Here is an 18998-nt window from a genome sequence, read left to right on the forward strand (position 1 = left end):
GCCCTACTATCCTCATCCATACTCTCATAATGGGAGGATTCTGAGAGCGTGGCCAACCGAGTTACCTGAAACCTTTAACTTCATCATAAAGGTCCAGGCCCCTGACCAGATACCAAACTCGTCCCGATTTTTCCTTGGCGTCTCCAATACTTCACCATATCGCCCAAGCCAAGTCATGATGTCATAGCAAGAAAGTGATTCATTACGGGTTAAAACGGTCACTTTCTTGACCTGGTTTTGGCGAGACACCGCCTGAACAGCAAAGTCTCGCCAACCGGGCATGTTCTTTTTCAGCTCATAATTCCCCCAGAAGAGCTCAAGTCCCTCTGGGCGAACAAAACTGACATCGAACTCAGATGTGCCATAAGGATGAATCAAGGCAAAGATGTCTATCGCCTTGAAGCCCATCTCTAGGAGGAGCTCAACCACCTTAGTTCTAGGTGGACACGCATCACTGCCCCGCCACCTAAGACGGACCACATTCCTACGGGCGCCACCTGGCCCGGCTGTCGGGAGGGACCATGCAGTTTCCCCCCCTCTATTTTCTCGGAAGGCTCCAAGGCCGTGCCTCTCTATCCAGAAGGACAGATCAACCTCTCCACCCTCTACAGTGATTGATCTTTCCCCTTTTCTCAGAGCTTCCAGAAGACGCTGCTGCAAAATATTGCCCCTAGGGCCCGAAGACGAGGAGGATGCGAAATCTCCCCCAGCAGTGACACTGGCATAACTTCTGCCACCGCTGGGGGTTGCCACCGCTGGGGGCACAACAGGACCAGATCCCACCATACCCCCACCCATAACAGCCCTCTTATTACGTGCAAAACATCCCACAACACCATCACCTCCCACCATAGCATCACCACAAGTCCCAGCAACACCTCCAGCCACACCAGTATCTCTACTCACAGGAACCTCCCCAGTTACAGCAACACCTCCCGCCATAGCAGCACCACTAGTCCCAGCAATAACTCTCTCCATACCACCATCTCCACTCACAGCAGCCCCGCCACTCACAACAGCCCCCTCATCCACAGCAACACTTCCACTCATAGTAACAACATCACCTCCCACCATAGCAGCACCACTAGTCCCAGCAATACCTCTCTCCATACCACCATCTCTACTCACAGCACCACCATCACCTGCATTTTCTACCCCTGATAACGACCCTTCAGCCACAGCACCATTCACACTCACTGGACCAGCAGTAACGACGGACGGCAGGACAGCCTCAGCATCTCTGGCCATAGGGGCAGAGGCCACCTCCACAGAACCAATTCCCCCGGCCTGCATGATCTGTCCAGAGGTGACCCCAACCCCAGATTGGCTTTTGCCCTCTGCTTCTTCGGCGTCAGATGTCAGTTTGCGTTTGCTCGCCGTCCGTCTTTCGCCAGTCTCTACAGGATGTCTATTTTCAGTATTACCAGTTCCAATACAAAACAGGACTTTTTTTCCCATGGAGAAATCGCCACCGCTGGGAGGACTGGGACTGGGACCCGTAACAGACGCCGACACCAGGCTGCCCCCCCCTCCCCCTGGGGAGCAGGCCACAGTGCCGGTGCTAGATGGAGCGCCCCCCGCGGGGCGACACTCAGTGTCCGGCCTTTCAGCCGATGCTTTCCCTGCTCCATTTACACTACTACAAGCAGAGATGGAGCCTTGCACCTCGCCACCTGGCTTTGTAATCTCCCTGCACCTTTGCACCGGGTCCACAGCAGAACTCGGGGGGGTTTGGGTAGCAGGGCTTGCACAGTGAGCTGACCCTGCGCTTTGCCCGGGGGGGTGTACAGGGAGGGGGGTAAAGATGAAACGTACCTCTTCTTGCTGCTTTGGCCTGGTCTTCTTCACCTTCCTCCGGCTGCTCCCCCCAGCGGCTTCCTCTGGGAGTTCGTCACCAAAAGAAAAGTTCTCCATGCGCACTGGGGACTCGAGCAGCCGGATCTCTGCCATGAGCGCCCCTCCCTGGCTGCCGGTGTCACTGTCCTCCCCCGAGCGAGGTGTTACTGCTGGCTGTCCTGCAGGGGGCCCACTGCACGAGGCCTGCTGATCTTCCTGCAGGCCGCCAGGTGGGAACTGCTGCTCGTTATCATCATCATCATCCTCCTCCTCCACCTGGCTCACAGGCTGCAACCCCTTCAGCCTCTGCTCTCTGTTATCAGCCATGTCTGCAAATCTGTCATCATTCAACAATTTTTCCTTGAATGGACCGCCGTTCTCGCTAATAAAAGTCTTTCTTATAAGAAGCTTCTCAATGTCTGATTTTAGTCTTTTAATTTCACTGGTAATCTCCGTCCTCTGCTTCCCCATTGCTGTATTCACCCTGGCACGGGCACAACGCAGCTCCTCCCGGAGCCTCCTGATGGTCTTAGTTGCCTCTTCGTACTCACAGAGGTGGCTCTGGACCCGGGAGGCATAGGTGGACAAAGACTCCCGGGGCCCCTGCACCGCCCAGCCTCCCCCCGCATGGTCAGCCTTACCCCTGTGAGCACTCCGCTTCATGGCTCCAGCCCCGGAAGGACCGCTCTCACCCGCACCGACTTGGGCATTCAGCTTCTGGGTTCTCCGCTTCTCAGGGGGAGCAGGAGCCGTATTGCTACGACTCCGGGTGGAACGTCTCACCCCTGAGTCCTCCATAGCGCTGGCCGGTTGCTGTCCTTTCCTGCCTCCCGCCGGCCTAGACCGGGAAGCAGGAGCCTGGGACTTGGCTCCCTCACTCATCCCCAGGAACCTAACTCCCTCCCTGGGAGAGGAGAGAGCAGGCCCTGGGCGGGCAGATCTTCCTCCAGGAGCTCAGGAGCACAAACACACAGCAGCTCCACACACAGCCACACCCTCTGCTAATGAGATAACGATCTCCAGAGATGCACGCACTATTCTGCTGCTGGTGCAGTCACTGTGTACATACATGACATTACTTATCCTGCACTGATCCTGAGTTACATCCTGTATTATACTCCAGAGCTGCACTCACTATTCTGCTGCTGGTGCAGTCACTGTGTACATACATGACATTACTTATCCTGCACTGATCCTGAGTTACATCCTGTATTATACTCCAGAGCTGCACTCACTATTCTGCTGCTGGTGCAGTCACTGTGTACATACATGACATCACTTATCCTGTACTGATCCTGAGTTACACCCTGTATTATACCCCAGAGCTGCACTCACTATTCTGCTGCTGGTGCAGTCACTGTGTACATACAAGACATTACTTATCCTGTACTGATCCTGAGTTACACCCTGTATTATACTCCAGAGCTGCACTCACTATTCTGCTGCTGGTGCAGTCACTGTGTACATACATGACATTACTTATCCTGTACTGATCCTGAGTTACATCCTGTATTATACCCCAGATCTGCACTCACTATTCTGCTGCTGGTGCAGTCACTGTGTACATACATGACATTACTTATCCTGTACTGATCCTGAGTTACACCCTGTATTATACTCCAGAGCTGCACTCACTATTCTGCTGCTGGTGCAGTCACTGTGTACATACATGACATTACTTATCCTGTACTGATCCTGAGTTACATCCTGTATTATACTCCAGAGCTGCACTCACTATTCTGCTGCTGGTGCAGTCACTGTGTACATACATGACATTACTTATCTTGTACTCATCTTGATAAGATTTATGGAAAAGGTCTGAGCAGAGAGTATCAATTTAAACTTGTCTTAATGGCAAAAAGGGCACCATCAAACCAAAGTTAAGCAGGGGAGGGGCTATCACACTGGCCCCACCTCCTCCTAGATGTGATGTGTAAACAACATATGTCCAAAAAATACAGAAAATAGAAATGTGTTCCATGCTGGGATTATCAGTGAATTGTTTCCGCTCTGTTCCCTGCTATTGTTAAATGGAAAAGTACATATAAATACTGTAATTATCAGCTCTCAGGCGGAGCGCTCCTGCAAATTACTGTGTTTCCTTTCCCAAAAAATGAGACAGAAGAGCAAAGGAATAAGAATACCACCGAACAGTCACGGCTCGTCAACAAAGACGTCTCATTAGGGGATTATTAGGTCTGTGCCCAAGTTGGTTTATTTTCAAGGACTTTTTTTTCTTTCTGCAGCTGCGACAACGTGGTTAATAACGTGACCGGAGGCCGGGCCCATCCACACGTGGACAGAATCAGTGGGGCCCCTTGTTTAGTAAAAGAAAAACCCACAATGGTCACAGATACTCAATATGATTTAGGTCCACACTCTTAGAAGCCACTTCAGAATAGTCCAATGTTCTCCTCTCAGCTATTCTTGGGTGTTTTTAGGTGTGTTTTGGGTCATTATCCTGTTGCAAGACCAATGACCTGCGACTGAGCCCAAACTTTCTGATACGGGACCACCCCCTGTGCCAGATGCAGCAAAGCAGCCCCAAAACACAACAGCTTCCTCCATGTTGTTGTTTTCAAGATATGTTTCCTTTCTCTGTCCGTCAACATAGAACCGATGTGCCTTGTCAAAAAGTTAAATTTTTGTCGCATCTGCCCATAGGACCTTCTCACAGAAGCTTTTTGACTGGTCAATGTGTAGTTTTGCAAATTGTAGTCTTGGTGTTGTATGGTTTGTTTTCAGCAATGCTGTCCTCGTTGGTCGTCTCCAACTAAGTCCACTTTGAGGAGAGTTTAACACTGAAGTCAGGGTGGGGAGCTCTGAGCTCCTCCTCCTCTGTGATTGACATGTATCGGACTTCCGGAGATCTGGTTAGTGATGTCTCTGGATGTAGGACCATCAATTACTGAAGGAGCTTTCTGAGGAGGAGAGAGCTTGACTTCAGTGTTAAACTCTCCGCCTCCTTGACTTTATACAACCAGTTTACGTCACACTTAAAAGTAGTTTTTCTGGATCATACCACCACACTGGGCCATGAAAGAAACATGATGCTGCTTGGCAACATAGTGGTAGTGGTTTATTAGGCCAACTTCTGCTGACAGGTTCCCTTTAAAGTATGGATGGAAAGCAATGTCTGCCTTTCATTTGTTCATTTTCATAGAAATGTAATTTATTTTTATAGATTTTTTTTTTTTTTTTTTAGATTCAGTCATTTCTTTGACCATTGTGGGTTTTACTTTCATTAAACAAGGAGAAACCAACAATTCTGTCCATGTGTGTATGGGGTCACGCCCCCTTGTGGTGGTACATCATACTCCTACCCCCGGTCCTCCCTGCTGCTGTGACTCCATACCCCCCTTAGTAACCCTTCACTATCCCTATTTTAAAAAATCATCTTCAAATCCATCGTATCCTGCAGCGATGTCTGTATCCTCACTCACAGGAGACACTTAGGATGGGGTAATACTCTATCTCATCTCTGTTTATAGCCCCCCCCCACGTTCTTATAGCACCTGCCGTTATGCCTCCTGCTGTGTAGTATCACATAACATGTCGCTGCAGCAGGGACGTTGCGGTGGTCCTGTATCCCGCTGTTATGTAACCAGGGGATGAGCCCCCTCCTCCGGCTGCAGACTGTTGCGTCGGAGATGTTTATGTTTACGGTTTTATCTCATGGCGGCGGGTCGGATGCCCCTCAGTGTTTCCGGAGATTACTCCTACCAGGCATCCGTCAGATCCAGCGCTGAAGACTGACCCTGTATATAGGGTTTTTTTTCTCAGCGAGACATTATAATTTACTAGCTACTGCACTGCAGCCTTTCCCCGGACCCTCCGCCATCCACGCGTCCCCCCCCTCCTCCTGTCATCCCGTCCTGATCCTTCTCTCCCTTTATCTCCTTGCAGCTGCAGATTAAGCATGCCGTCACCGAAGCCGAAATACAGAAGCTGAAAACAAAGGTAAGACTGCAATTATCCAACCTCCGCGGCCGCCACCACCGGAGCTGCTGTGTGTGATGTGTGATCCGCCGAGAGGAATGGGGGGAGCAGCAGGAGGACACCGACGCCTCTCACACGCTCAGGGATGACGCATATTTTGGGGATTTTCACTGAAAATGGGCACCGCAGCCGTCACAGCAGACACCAGCTGCTATAATAAGACTGGTAATTTATTCTCATGAGTGGGATTGACAAAATATGTCCCCATCAGGGATTATAATTATAGATAGATATATAGATATGAGAGAGATAGATAGATATGAGAAAGATAGATATGAGAGAGAGAGATATGAGAGAGATAGATAGATATGGGATAGATATGAGATAGATAGATAGATAGATAGATAGATAGATAGATAGATAGATAGATAGATATGAGATAGATATTAGATAGAGATCGATAGATAGATAGATAGATATGAGATAGATATTAGATAGAGATAGATAGATAGATAGATAGATAGATAGATATGAGATAGATAGATAGATAGATATGAGATAGATAGGAGATAGATATTAGATAGATAGATGTGTGATAGATATAGATAGATGTGAGATAGATAGATAGATATATAGATATGAGATAGATAGATAGATATGAGATAGATAGATATTAGATAGATAGATGTGTGATAGATATAGATAGATGTGAGATAGATAGATACATAGATATGGGATACATATGGGATAGAGATAGATAGATAGATATGAGATAGATAGATAGATATGAGATAGATAGATAGATATGAGATAGATAGATATGAGATAGATAGATAGATAGATATGAGATAGATAGATAGATATGAGATAGATAGATAGATATGAGATAGATAGATAGATAGATAGATATGAGATAGATAGATGTGTGATAGATATAGATAGATGTGGGATAGATATAGATAGATGTGGGGTAGATATAGATAGATATGAGATAGATAGATACATAGATATGGGATACATATGGGATAGAGATAGATAGATAGATAGATATGAGATAGATAGAAGAATGATAATTAGATATATAAGTGATGTATAAATATAAGGGGGGTCATTTATTCCCCACAAATTCTTCAATGCACCCAAAAAGTCACTAAAATACAACCAAAAAAATGTGCATACATATGAGATAGATAAATAGATGTATTGGATTGGATTATATGACGGATTAGGAGATGTCTTTCTATTTCTTCAGCTTAAATCTGCAGAGAATGAGAAGGTTCGGTGGGAACTGGAGAAGAACCAACTGCAGCAGAACATCGAGGAGAACAAGGACAGAATGATGAAGCTGGAGAGTTACTGGATCGAGGCTCAGACCCTGTGTCACACTGTCAACGAGCACCTAAAGGAGACGCAGAGTCAGTACCAGGCGCTGGAGAAGAAGTACAACAAGGCCAAGAAGCTCATCAAGGATTTTCAGCAGAAGTAAGACATCTACTAGGATTCTGTGATCTGCTGATTCCATGGTTTGCTGATACTGTGGTCTGCTCATACCGTGGTCTGCTGATATTGTGGTCTGCTGATCCCATGGTCTGCTGATCCCGTGGTCTGCTGATCCCGTGGTCTGCTGATGTCGTGATCTGCTGATATTGTGGTCTGCTAATGCCGTGGTCTGCTGATGTCGTGGTCTGCTGATATTGTGGTCTGGTCATACCATGGTCTGCTGATCCCGTGGTCTGCTGATGTCGTGGTCTGCTGATCCGGTGGTCTGCTGATATTGTGGTCTGGTCATACCATGGTCTGCTGATCCCATGGTCTGCTGATCCCGTGGTCTGCTGATGTCGTGATCTGCTGATATTGTGGTCTGCTGATCCGGTGGTCTGCTGATATTGTGGTCTGGTCATACCATGGTCTGCTGATCCCGTGGTCTGCTGATCCCATGGTCTGCTGATCCCGTGGTCTGCTGATGTCGTGATCTGCTGATATTGTGGTCTGCTGATCCGGTGGTCTGCTGATATTGTGGTCTGGTCATACCATGGTTTGCTGATACCGTGGTCTGTTTATGCGTGGTCTGTATGCTCCACCACTTCAGGGACTAGTAGGGTCTTTCCGTGTCTGATCATTGGAAGTCCCTGCTGTCATAGCTCCAGCAACCTGATTTCTGTGGGACAATCCTTGTAAAGGAAACCTACAATCAGAATCCATCCTGATAAACCAGGGACATTACTCCAGGCACCGGGTCTGTGGTATCTTCTTATATATGTTATCCATGACCTCCTTCCTTCTAAAATCAAGTTTTGAAAGAAAACTAATGAATCAGACGCGCTCTGGGGGGGGGGGCGTTTCTAGAGCTCTTCCATGCTGTAGCTTCACAGGCTGTTACACTGTCTCATTCCTGCTCCCTCAGCACTTCCACCCCCTTCTGCCTGCTCTAATCTCACATAGTGGGAGGAGGAAGTGTTCTTCCACAGTGTAACAGCCTATGAAGCTACACCATGAAGAGGCTCCTACCGCCCACTGTGTGCTGCTGCCGTGAGATTACAATAGCAAAAGGAAGAGGGAAGTGCTGAGGGATCAGGGGAGGGGAAGACAGTGTAACAACCTGTGAAGCTACAGCATGGAGGGCTCTCGTAATGCCCCCAAAGCACTTCTGACTTATTAGCATAATTGTAAAAGTTGATATTAGAAGGCAGGAGGCCACGGATAACACATATAAGAAGATACCACAGTCCCGGTGTCTGGATCTATGAGTAATGTCCTTGGTTTATTATGATGGATCGTGATGGGAGATTTCTTTTCAGCATATTCACCTTTGTATTTTTATATATTTTAGGGAGGTCGACTTCATGAAGCGGCAAGAAGTCGAGAAAAAGAAAATCGAAGACATGGAAAAAGTTCATCTCACAGAAGTCCAAAACTTGCAGTCACGTGTGAGTAACATGACCCATGTCCCAGGGGGTTTGGTTATTAAGAAAGGTGCAGGGGGCGGGGCTATACAGAAATTCCAACGCATTTCGGTCACTCCCCCCAATGTCTTCTAGATCAGGGACCTGGAAGCGGAGGTTTTTCGGCTCCTCAAGCAAAACGGAAGCCAAGTGAACAACAACAACAACATTTTTGAGAGCAGGACATGTGTCGGCGACGACTCGAGCGGAGTTACAGCCGACGATTTGGGCGAAAAGCAAGAGCCGAGCTCGGACGGCCTGAAGGAAGGTTTGTTGAAACATTGAAAAAAATCTTGAGTTGGGAAAAAAAAAAATACAAAAAAAAAAAAAAACTATCTGACCCTCCTGGCAATATGCATAATGCATGTAACGAGCAGCGCGGCTCCGCCCAGCGCTCGCAACATTTCTCTGCGTTACAATGTATCAGTGTCATTGCTGTATGGTCACACACCGGCGCCATCGCTGTATACGTTTTCCTCTGGTCCAGATCAAGTTGTCTTATCGTTTACTACAAAAAAAACTTTAACAAAACAAAGAGAGACAAACACAAACAACGCAACGGGAGTGGGGGAGGGGTGAAATATACATATTATATATATATACAGACATGTTTTGTGTTGATTGTACATCAAATAAACTGAGAGGACATCATGGACCGATTCAGAGTTTGGACCATGTAGGAGTGATTCATTCTGAGGTTTCAAATATCTAAAATTTTTGGAGAATTTGCCGAGTAATAGGATGAGTCATGCAACCAGCTCACTGACTGTTTCCCATTGGTAGAATTGAAGGAAATCTCCAATCACAATCCATCCTGATAAACCCGGGACATTACTCATAGATCCAGGCACCGGGACTGTGGTATCTTCTTATATTTCTTATCCATGGCCTCCTTCCTAGAGATAAGCGAACCCAACGGTGTCCCCGTGGCCAGTCATAGCCACGACTAGTAGCTAGGGGAGTCAATTTTCCGGATTCGTTGTGCAGCCACCAATCCGAAATATGTCCGGGTTGTGTGACCAAACCCAAAAGTAAACTTCAGGTCCACTCAATGCCTTCTAAAATCAACTTTAAAAATGATGGTCTTGGGGGCATTACCAAAGGCCCAGCTTCACAGGCTGTTACACTGGCTCTTCCTTCCTCTCCCTGCTGTTATCTCACTAAGTTGGAGGGAGAAGTGCTCCAGCACAAAGTAACAGACTGGGAAGCTACAGCACGAAAGGGCTCTGGTAACGCCCCCAGAGTTCTTCTGGTTCATTAGCATAATTTTACATGTTGAATTTTAGAAGGAAAGAGGCCGTGGATGACAAATAATAGAAGATGGATCTATGGAAGATGGAGCTATGATTACGTCTTCCTGGTGTATCATGATGGATTGTGATGGTAGATTCCTTTAAAGGGATTTTTCAGAATGACAATATTGATAACACATCCATAGAAGGTGGGGTGGCCTTACATCCATCAGTGGGGCTCCTTCCCTCCATGATTACCAGCCCCTACCCTCAACATAGGACATAACAGATGTCCATGCCCCTAATCCACACCTCCCGTGATGCACCCCAGTGATATGATAACTACAGATGTTTCCATGTAGACCTTAGTCACCGCGCCCAAATCGCATTAAACATGTACCAGGGCATCAACCAAAACTTATCTCCTGACCTAAGAGATGGCCATATGTCGTAACAGCTCATTGATGAAGTCATTGAACTGGGGCCACCACCAGTTTTCTGAACTGAAATACACCAAAACTATCAGTTTTACCATAATACCAACGTCCTGAATGACCTGTTATAAAGAAGTCATGGAGCTCATTTTGGAATCTGTCAAGGTCCAAGCTCATAGATGTCTACTGGCACATCTCTATGGCATGGAAGGAGATCAGTTTTGGTTGGTCACCTCCTTTAAAGTTGTCCATGTTTCACAATAGGCAAAAAGTCCTTCCCAAAGATATAATTTGTGTGCAAATGGGAATCCAACACAAGCCCCGAGATCTTCATGGTAGTCAGCAGGACACATTGCTACTTATGACCCACCAATGGAGAGCATTAGGTCTTCTTTGGTTGGGAGCATCACATTGATGTCACCTATGATCTGTGGTATCGGGCAGTGACTAGGAACTTCTTATACGCTTCCCAAACAAGATAGTAGCTAGGAATATAAAGCCCATAGAGAAGAAGGAGACCTCAATGCACAGATGATAAGAAATACAAGTCAAGTATGGAAGATGTGGCTTCCAAGACTCAACAATGCAACCACTAGATACCACGAATAACCTACAACACAAAGTGCTATATCCAGGCAGAGAGTCGTAGCTCTGGGTCTGGCAGGTGGTGGCGCCATCTATAGTTCCATATCATTAAAAGTTTCCGATTAGGGAAGTGGAACCCACCACCAATGGAGATGAAAACCCAAACTTGTGTCCACTTCTAATTCCATTGGATTCCGAGCAAAGTTTCCTTATTGTAGCCCAACCAGAACTATCCCTCACTGCCAGGGGAACTACTCTGTGTCCTGACACTGCATACAGCAGCCCCTTCTGTCTCACTCAAAGCAGGAAATCTCAGCATGACTAAGGTCAACACTTTAACACCCTCAGGCTCCTCGTGAAAGAAAACGACCCCCTATGCACTAAACATATTAGGTGTAAGATGAGCAGCTCCAAAGCAGAAGGGAACTGAAAGGGAATGTAAATCTGCAGCCAGTGTTAGATATTGTCCCTGGAGACATGTGTAATCAGACCTTTGTGTGTATCATGAGTAGCCACAGTACTGTTATATATATGGATTTATATTCCAGGATTGTAGCTGGACTTGGTGTCCTAAAACTGCTGTGCTCTTAGATTTCTGCATTGAACAGCTTCACAGCTGCTCTCCTATGCACTAAGTGACTGCTGTACTACACAACTTGAAGCCTGGCTCAGCATTTAGCCAAAGCAAAAGGTGGGGCCTGTGGCGCAGTTCATTTGGAGCATGCCCTCACACTGCTGTGCTTTTGCCGAACTGCTACACAAGTTTGTGAAAAGAGCACAGCAGTGTAAGGACACGCCCACAGTGCACTTGGATAAGCTACTATTTTGAATGGCTGCAACTAACAATATAAACAAAGATATGATTTTACAGCTCTCCAGGGATAGCACAGGTTGCAGAGAGCTAGGAGCACAGTAGTGTGAGGAAACACATCTAGAAGCTACAATCCTGGAATATAAATCCATAGTTCACAGTTACAACACACACAAAGGTCATATTACACATCTCTCCAGGGACAATACCTTACACTTGCTGCAGGGCGCACAGAGCACAGCAGTGTGAGAACATGCTCCTTGTGCACTTGGAGAATCTACAATGCTGGAATATAAATCCATAAATCACAGTCCTGCTGCTACTATTATTACACATCTCTCCAGGGGCAGTACACAACATTCGCTGCAGAGAGCACAGCAGTGTGAGGACACACCCCCAGTGCACTTGGAGAATCTACAATCCTGGAATATAAATCCATAAATCACAGTCCTGCTGCTATTACTATCACACATCTCTCCAAGGACAATACACAACATTCGCTGCAGAGAGCACAGCAGTGTAAGAACACATCCCCAGTGCACTTGGAGAATCTACAATCCAGGAATATAAATCCATATATCACAGTCCTGCTGCTACTATTATTACACATCTCTCCAGGGGCAGTACACAAGATTCGCTGCAGAGAGCACAGCAGTGCGAGGACACACTCCCAGTGCACTTGGAGAATCTACAATCCTGGAATATAAATCCATGTATCACAGTCCTGCTGCTACTAACACACACAAAAGTCTGATTCCACACCTCTCCAGGGACAGTACACAACATTTGCTGCAGAGAGCACAGTGTACAGCAGTGCGAGGACACACTCCCAGTGCACTTGGAGAGGCTACAATCCTGGAATGTAAATCCATATATCACAGTCCTGCTGCTACTAACAACATACACAAAAGTCTGATTGCACATCTCTCCAGGGACAATACATAGCACTGGCTGCCGTCTTGCAAGGTCATATTCCCTTTAAGAGGACACCAATAAAGTATTTGGGGGATGCCTATAATCACCTAAAAATTAAAAAATCTACATCATTGTTCTTATCTTTCTAAGGGAAGTTGTCGGAAAAGATTTCTAACTCTGCATTTATTGTTTAACCACGAAACTGTGATGTCACGACCAATGTAAAAAAAAAAAAAACCCAAATGTTTGACCGTTTGCCGCCATCGATCCTGTTCCGTACTTCGTTTGCCGATATTTCGGAATCATGTCTTACGTTGGTCCGTGGGGGGTGGGGAAGGGGAGTGCGTTCACTTTTGCAATAAAGTTATTGAAAAAAAAAAAAAAAAAACCTGCCAGCGGTTTACAAGGCTCTTTGATTCCTTCTCGAATCAATCAGTCATCCCCCCCATCCCACTGCCGAGGTGAGAGGCGAATGAGTCATTCACACCATGCACGTTTTATTTTTATTATTTCCCGGAATGTTTTGCCATCACTTTTTTGGAAAAATTTTATTTATTTTTTTTTATTTTTTATCAATTTCACTTTTTTATTGCAGTTTAAACACTGAAAGGATGTCATCCAGTCACTCAGCACATTCCACTAGATACCATATCCGTCACTATCTAATGTGTTTGATCGGGTTCAGGCTGATTATATCTGCACCTAATGGGTGTGTATACAGTTACAAAGGAAATGTACCATCGCGATCCATCATGATAAACCAGGGACATTACTCATAGATCCAGGCACCGGGACTGTGGTATGTTATATTTGTTATCCATGACCTCCTTCCTTATAAAATTAGGCTAATGAGCCTGAAGGGCTCTTTGGGGGTGTTACCAAGGCCTCTCCATGCTGCAGTTTTACCAACTGTTACACTGTCTCACTCTCCCCCTTGCACCTCAGCACTTCCCCTTTCCCTCTACCTGCAGTTATCTCAATGGGAGGGGAAAGTCCTTCTACACAATGTAACAAAAGACTTAGACAGTCACGGTGCCTGGATCTATGTGTAAGTGTCCCTGGTCTATCCATGCTTTTTGATGGTAGATTTCATTTAAAGGGGTCGTCCCATGAATGCAGGTTCTAATTTAAAGGGAGTCTACCACTTCCCAAATGAACCCCCAGCAACTTTCAACCTTTCTTGTTTCCCAGTGATCTGTAATTTTAGAGAAAATTCACCTTTTTTGTTTATCTTTAGGCAAATTAACCTCTTGGTGCCCCAGGGGCAGGAGTGTGCCAGCTGTTGCTCGCGTTCTTATTGTAGCACCAGTAACCCCGCCCCCAGTGCACCAATAAGCTCATTTGCATAAAGAAACATATAGAATTTTCTGTTAAACTACAGATTGCTAAGGAACAGGAAAGGTGGGAATTTTCTAAAGTATCCAATGCACTGCTGATGTTACTTGTTACTTGTGGAGTGGGCTTGGACACTCCCTTTAATATGCGCCTACTGCTCTTACCCCCATTGGGCCTCTGCTTGTGTATAAGAGGAGGCAGTGGCAGGTCAGGTATATGCAGCAGAGCGCCCTCTTCAGGTGGATCTATCAAGCCCAGCGTAGTGGTACACAGTGTTGTGAGCCGTTCCCTTCTGAGAGGCTTTCCTACTGTCCTGAAAGTGTAAGGTTCTCAGTCAGAGGGAGCTCGGGATAGGTAGGGAAGCAGGGATAGACATCATACACCAGGGACCGAGCTCTGGCAGGGAAGGGGCAGCAACACCTTGTACTGACTGCCGAGCTGTGGTTCACTATGTCTACCCCTCTAGGAATAGCAGAAAGGAATGTTACATTCAAGGCATTATGGGGCTTGTAGGAAACTGCCATCAAACATAAATAGTGTGATTCCCATCTTGAGACTGGAGATGTGGTGATTTTGGTGCAGATTTTACATTTTTTTGTAGCCAAAGACAGGGGTGGAGGCAAAGGAAATATAATACAGGCGGTCCCCTACTTAAGAACACCTGACTTACAGACGACCCCTAGTTATAGACAGACCTCTGGATGTTGGTAATTTACTGTACTTTAGCCCTAGGCTACAATAATCAGCTGTAACAGGTATCACAGGCGTCTGTAATGAAGCTTTAGTGTTACTCCTGGTTCTTATGACAACCCAACATTTTTAAAATCCAATTGTCACAGAGACCAAAAAAAATTTGGCTGGGGTTACAATATTAAAGTATACGGTTCCGACTTACATACAAACTCAACTTAAGAAAAAACCTACAGAACCTATCTTGTATGGTATGTAACTCGGGGACTGCCTGTATAAGGACTTTTACAGCTCATTATTGCTGAATCCTCTCCTCTGCACCAAAAAATTGAATCAAATCTCCATACGTCTCAAAAAGGTACAGATACACAACAATATTCATAGATAAGGGAACCTGTCACCTCATTTTTCACAAATACAGCTGATGACAGATTCCCGTAGAGCCCTATTAACTCAGCGCCACTCTTCTTTTAGCTAAAAATTGTTTTCCTCACATCCCCATAAAATCAACTTTGTAATCATACCTGGAATTAGTCAGTCAGCAGCTCCCACCCCATGCCTCTTTTTTACTATTCTGCACTTAAAGGAATGTGACCAGAGTGATGTCATCTAAGGTCTTTTACCCACTAACATTTGCAAAATCTACCCCATGTATGTATCTGATCCCATGAAATCACAGCAGCCTCCTTTGACTTCTGCTCCTCCCCATCGTCCATGGAAGCTGCTGTGATTTCATGTGATCAGATACATACTTGGGGAAGTTTTTGCAAAAGTTAGTGGGTAAAGGATCTTAGATGACATCACCCTGGTCATGTGATATGAAGTGCTGAATGGTGAGAAGGAGGCATGGGGAGGAGCCAGTGAGCAAGACACGCCCCCTCTGACTAGCTGCTTATGCCAGGTAAGATAACAAAGTTGATTTTATGGGGATTTAAAGGAAACTATTTTTAGCTGACATTTAGTTATTAGGGCTTGGCAACCTTTCACTAGATGTATTTGTGAGAAATGTGGTCATAGGTTTCCTTCAATCCTTACTTTACTGGCGTCTGGGAGACTGTTGTGGAACAATCCTTTAAATGAGATTGTCAGGTCCAAAGGTGACTTGGAAAAGCAACAATAGTCCTTCAAAGAGATACTGAAACATACATTAGAGACCCCAACTTGATAAAGAAATGTAGAGATATTTAGAGTTATAAAAGTTATGCAAATTAGCCCGGGGTGCATATTCATTCAGACCTGACATATTATAGGAAATGGAAGTATTTTCAGCTTATAGTCTCTTCCTAATGGAGTTATATAGGATTAAAGATAGCATGGTATATTTTTGTACAGAAACAGCGCCACCCATTGAAACTGGCCATGCCTGGTACTGCAGCTGTGTCTTCGCCCACAATTGCAATACAGCCTGATCCGAAAAATTAAAGGAATGATCAAGGTCATTATCATCGGATTCAAGAAAAGGGACGATATTCTAATATCTTTTCTGGTGTGTGGCAGAAACCTGTCATGTTTCCGGTTTAAAATAACACCACTGTTCAAGTTTCATAGTTCGATATGGTGCAAGGAGTCCCTTCTTCCCTGTGAAACAACAGGATTAAACTTTAATCATGACTTGAGAAGAGTCGTATTTTACCTGAGATGAGCCACTAGTAAGTTGTATATTTCCCTCTTTTATGTGAAATCTCACCCGTTTACCAAAAAAAAAAAAAACTCCTCCAAAGTCATGTAAGTCATTTTTGGAGGCTCCAGTTCAAAGAGGATTTAGGCACAAAGTAGGAAAACCAGTGCTCATCAAGCTTCGGAAAAACATGAAAAAGTCACAAAAAATTTGCAAAAATAATGCACCTATGTCTTTATCTGCATGTGTCTTCAGTTTTGTCATTCACAAAAGCACAAGCCTGATCTGATCAAAAAGATGAGATTTTTATCTTTTTTTATCCAACTCTCCGACTCTACCACTCGTATTTCACAGTCCTGTTTTCCTGGTCCCTCTAGCAGTGTTAGCAGTGATAAGGCCTTCCTCCTCAGTGTCTTATTCTTCGAGTCTATAGTGGAGGAGCTTCGCTACTGAGCATGTACATAAAGTGCAGCCACATTCATCTCAACCAAAAGTTGCACAAGCCGCGCTATCAGGCCACATGCAGCCTGTGAAGCCATGAGCTGCGCTCCGCATCCTGCTGACAGTCAGAGTCCAATGGGCACTTCCATAACTGATGTAACATAACTGATGGAAGGGATCATTGGTGCCAGGTAGCGGTAAGAGCAACTGAGAAGTCCTCACTGCTCCCTGGTCCTGCTCCACTCTGTGTCCTGACACTGGTTTAAGTCAGTACCCATAGTAGAGTGCTTGCATGAGAGGAGCCAGGAGTGGTAAGTACTTAGCGGCACTGTCCTGCTCCAGGGTCGTCTCCTAGTGCAGTTCTGCTCTGTATACTGATGCCACCTCTTAGAACCAGCACGGGACACAGAGCAGCACATGGAGAAGAGAAGATGCTGCTGCAGTGTGTGGTGCAGGGAGGAGAGAAGAAGCTGCAGTGTGTGGTGCAGGGAGGAGAGAAGAAGCTGCAGTGTGTGGTGCAGGGAGGAGAGAAGAAGCTGCAGTGTGTGGTGCAGGGAGGAGAGAAGAAGCTGCAGTGTGTGGTGCAGGGAGGAGAGAAGAAGCTGCAGTGTGTGGTGCAGGGAGGAGAGAAGAAGCTGCAGTGTGTGGTGCAGGGAGGAGAGGAGAAGCTGCAGTGTGTGGTGCAGGGAGGAGAGGAGAAGCTGCAGTGTGCGGTGCAGGGTGGAGAGGAGAAGCTGCAGTGTGTGGTGCAGGGAGGAGAGGAGAAGCTGCAGTGTGTGGTGCAGGGAAGAGAGAAGAAGCTGCAGTGTGCGGTGCAGGGAGGAGAGGAGAAGCTGCAGTGTGTGGTGCAGGGAGGAGAGGAGAAGCTGCAGTGTGTGGTGCAGGGAGGAGAGGAGAAGCTGCAGTGTGCGGTGCAGGGAGGAGAGAAGAAGCTGCAGTGTGCAGTGCAGGGAGGAGAGAAGAAGCTGCAGTGTGTGGTGCAGGGAGGAGAGAAGAAGCTGCAGTGTGCGGTGCAGGGAGGAGAGGAGAAGCTGCAGTGTGCGGTGCAGGGAGGAGAGGAGAAGCTGCAGTGTACGGCGCAGGGAGGAGAGGAGAAGCTGCAGTGTACGGTGCAGGGAGGAGAGGAGAAGCTGCAGTGTACGGTGCAGGGAGGAGAGGAGAAGCTGCAGTGTACGGTGCAGGGAGGAGAGGAGAAGCTGCAGTGTACGGTGCACGGAGGAGAGAAGAAGCTGCAGTGTGCGGTGCAGGGAGGAGAGAAGAAGCTGCAGTGTGCGGTGCAGGGAGGAGAGAAGAAGCTGCAGTGTGTGGTGCAGGGAGGAGAGAAGAAGCTGCAGTGTGTGGTGCAGGGAGGAGAGAAGAAGCTGCAGTGTACGGTGCACGGAGGAGAGAAGAAGCTGCAGTGTGCGGTGCAGGGAGGAGAGAAGAAGCTGCAGTGTGCGGTGCAGGGAGGAGAGAAGAAGCTGCAGTGTGCGGTGCAGGGAGGAGAGAAGAAGCTGCAGTGTGCGGTGCAGGGAGGAGAGGAGAAGCTGCAGTGTACGGTGCAGGGAGGAGAGGAGAAGCTGCAGTGTACGGTGCAGGGAGGAGAGGAGAAGCTGCAGTGTACGGTGCAGGGAGGAGAGGAGAAGCTGCAGTGTACGGTGCACGGAGGAGAGGAGAAGCTGCAGTGTATGGTGCAGGGAGGAGAGGAGAAGCTGCAGTGTACGGTGCAGGGAGGAGAGGAGAAGCTGCAGTGTGCGGTGCAGGGAGGAGAGGAGAAGCTGCAGTGTGCGGTGCAGGGAGGAGAGAAGAAGCTGCAGTGTGGTGCAGGGAGGAGAGAAGAAGCTGCAGTGTACGGTGCAGGGAGGAGAGGAGAAGCTGCAGTGTACGGTGCACGGAGGAGAGGAGAAGCTGCAGTGTATGGTGCAGGGAGGAGAGGAGAAGCTGCAGTGTGGTGCAGGGAGGAGAGAAGAAGCTGCAGTGTGCGGTGCAGGGAGGAGAGAAGAAGCTGCAGTGTACGGTGCAGGGAGGAGAGGAGAAGCTGCAGTGTGTGGTGCAGGGAGGAGAGGAGAAGCTGCAGTGTACGGTGCAGGGAGGAGAGGAGAAGCTGCAGTGTACGGTGCAGGGAGGAGAGGAGAAGCTGCAGTGTACGGTGCAGGGAGGAGAGGAGAAGCTGCAGTGTACGGTGCAGGGAGGAGAGGAGAAGCTGCAGTGTACGGTGCAGGGAGGAGAGGAGAAGCTGCA

The 18998-nt window shown here is 47.0% G+C and overlaps 1 protein-coding gene across 1 annotated transcript in view; it reads left to right on the plus strand.

The window, feature by feature from the left end:
- Positions 1–18998, plus strand: part of PPP1R9A (protein phosphatase 1 regulatory subunit 9A) — a 165154-nt gene that overhangs the window by 132691 nt on the left and 13465 nt on the right. Inside the window, 4 exon segments of the mRNA XM_072154339.1 lie at positions 5743–5796; positions 7028–7257; positions 8606–8702; positions 8814–8985. Of these exon segments, the coding sequence (XP_072010440.1) occupies positions 5743–5796; positions 7028–7257; positions 8606–8702; positions 8814–8985 (553 nt within the window).

This window comes from Engystomops pustulosus, chromosome 5 (genome assembly GCF_040894005.1).
Source record: "Engystomops pustulosus chromosome 5, aEngPut4.maternal, whole genome shotgun sequence".
Classification (NCBI taxonomy): Eukaryota; Metazoa; Chordata; class Amphibia; order Anura; family Leptodactylidae; genus Engystomops; species Engystomops pustulosus.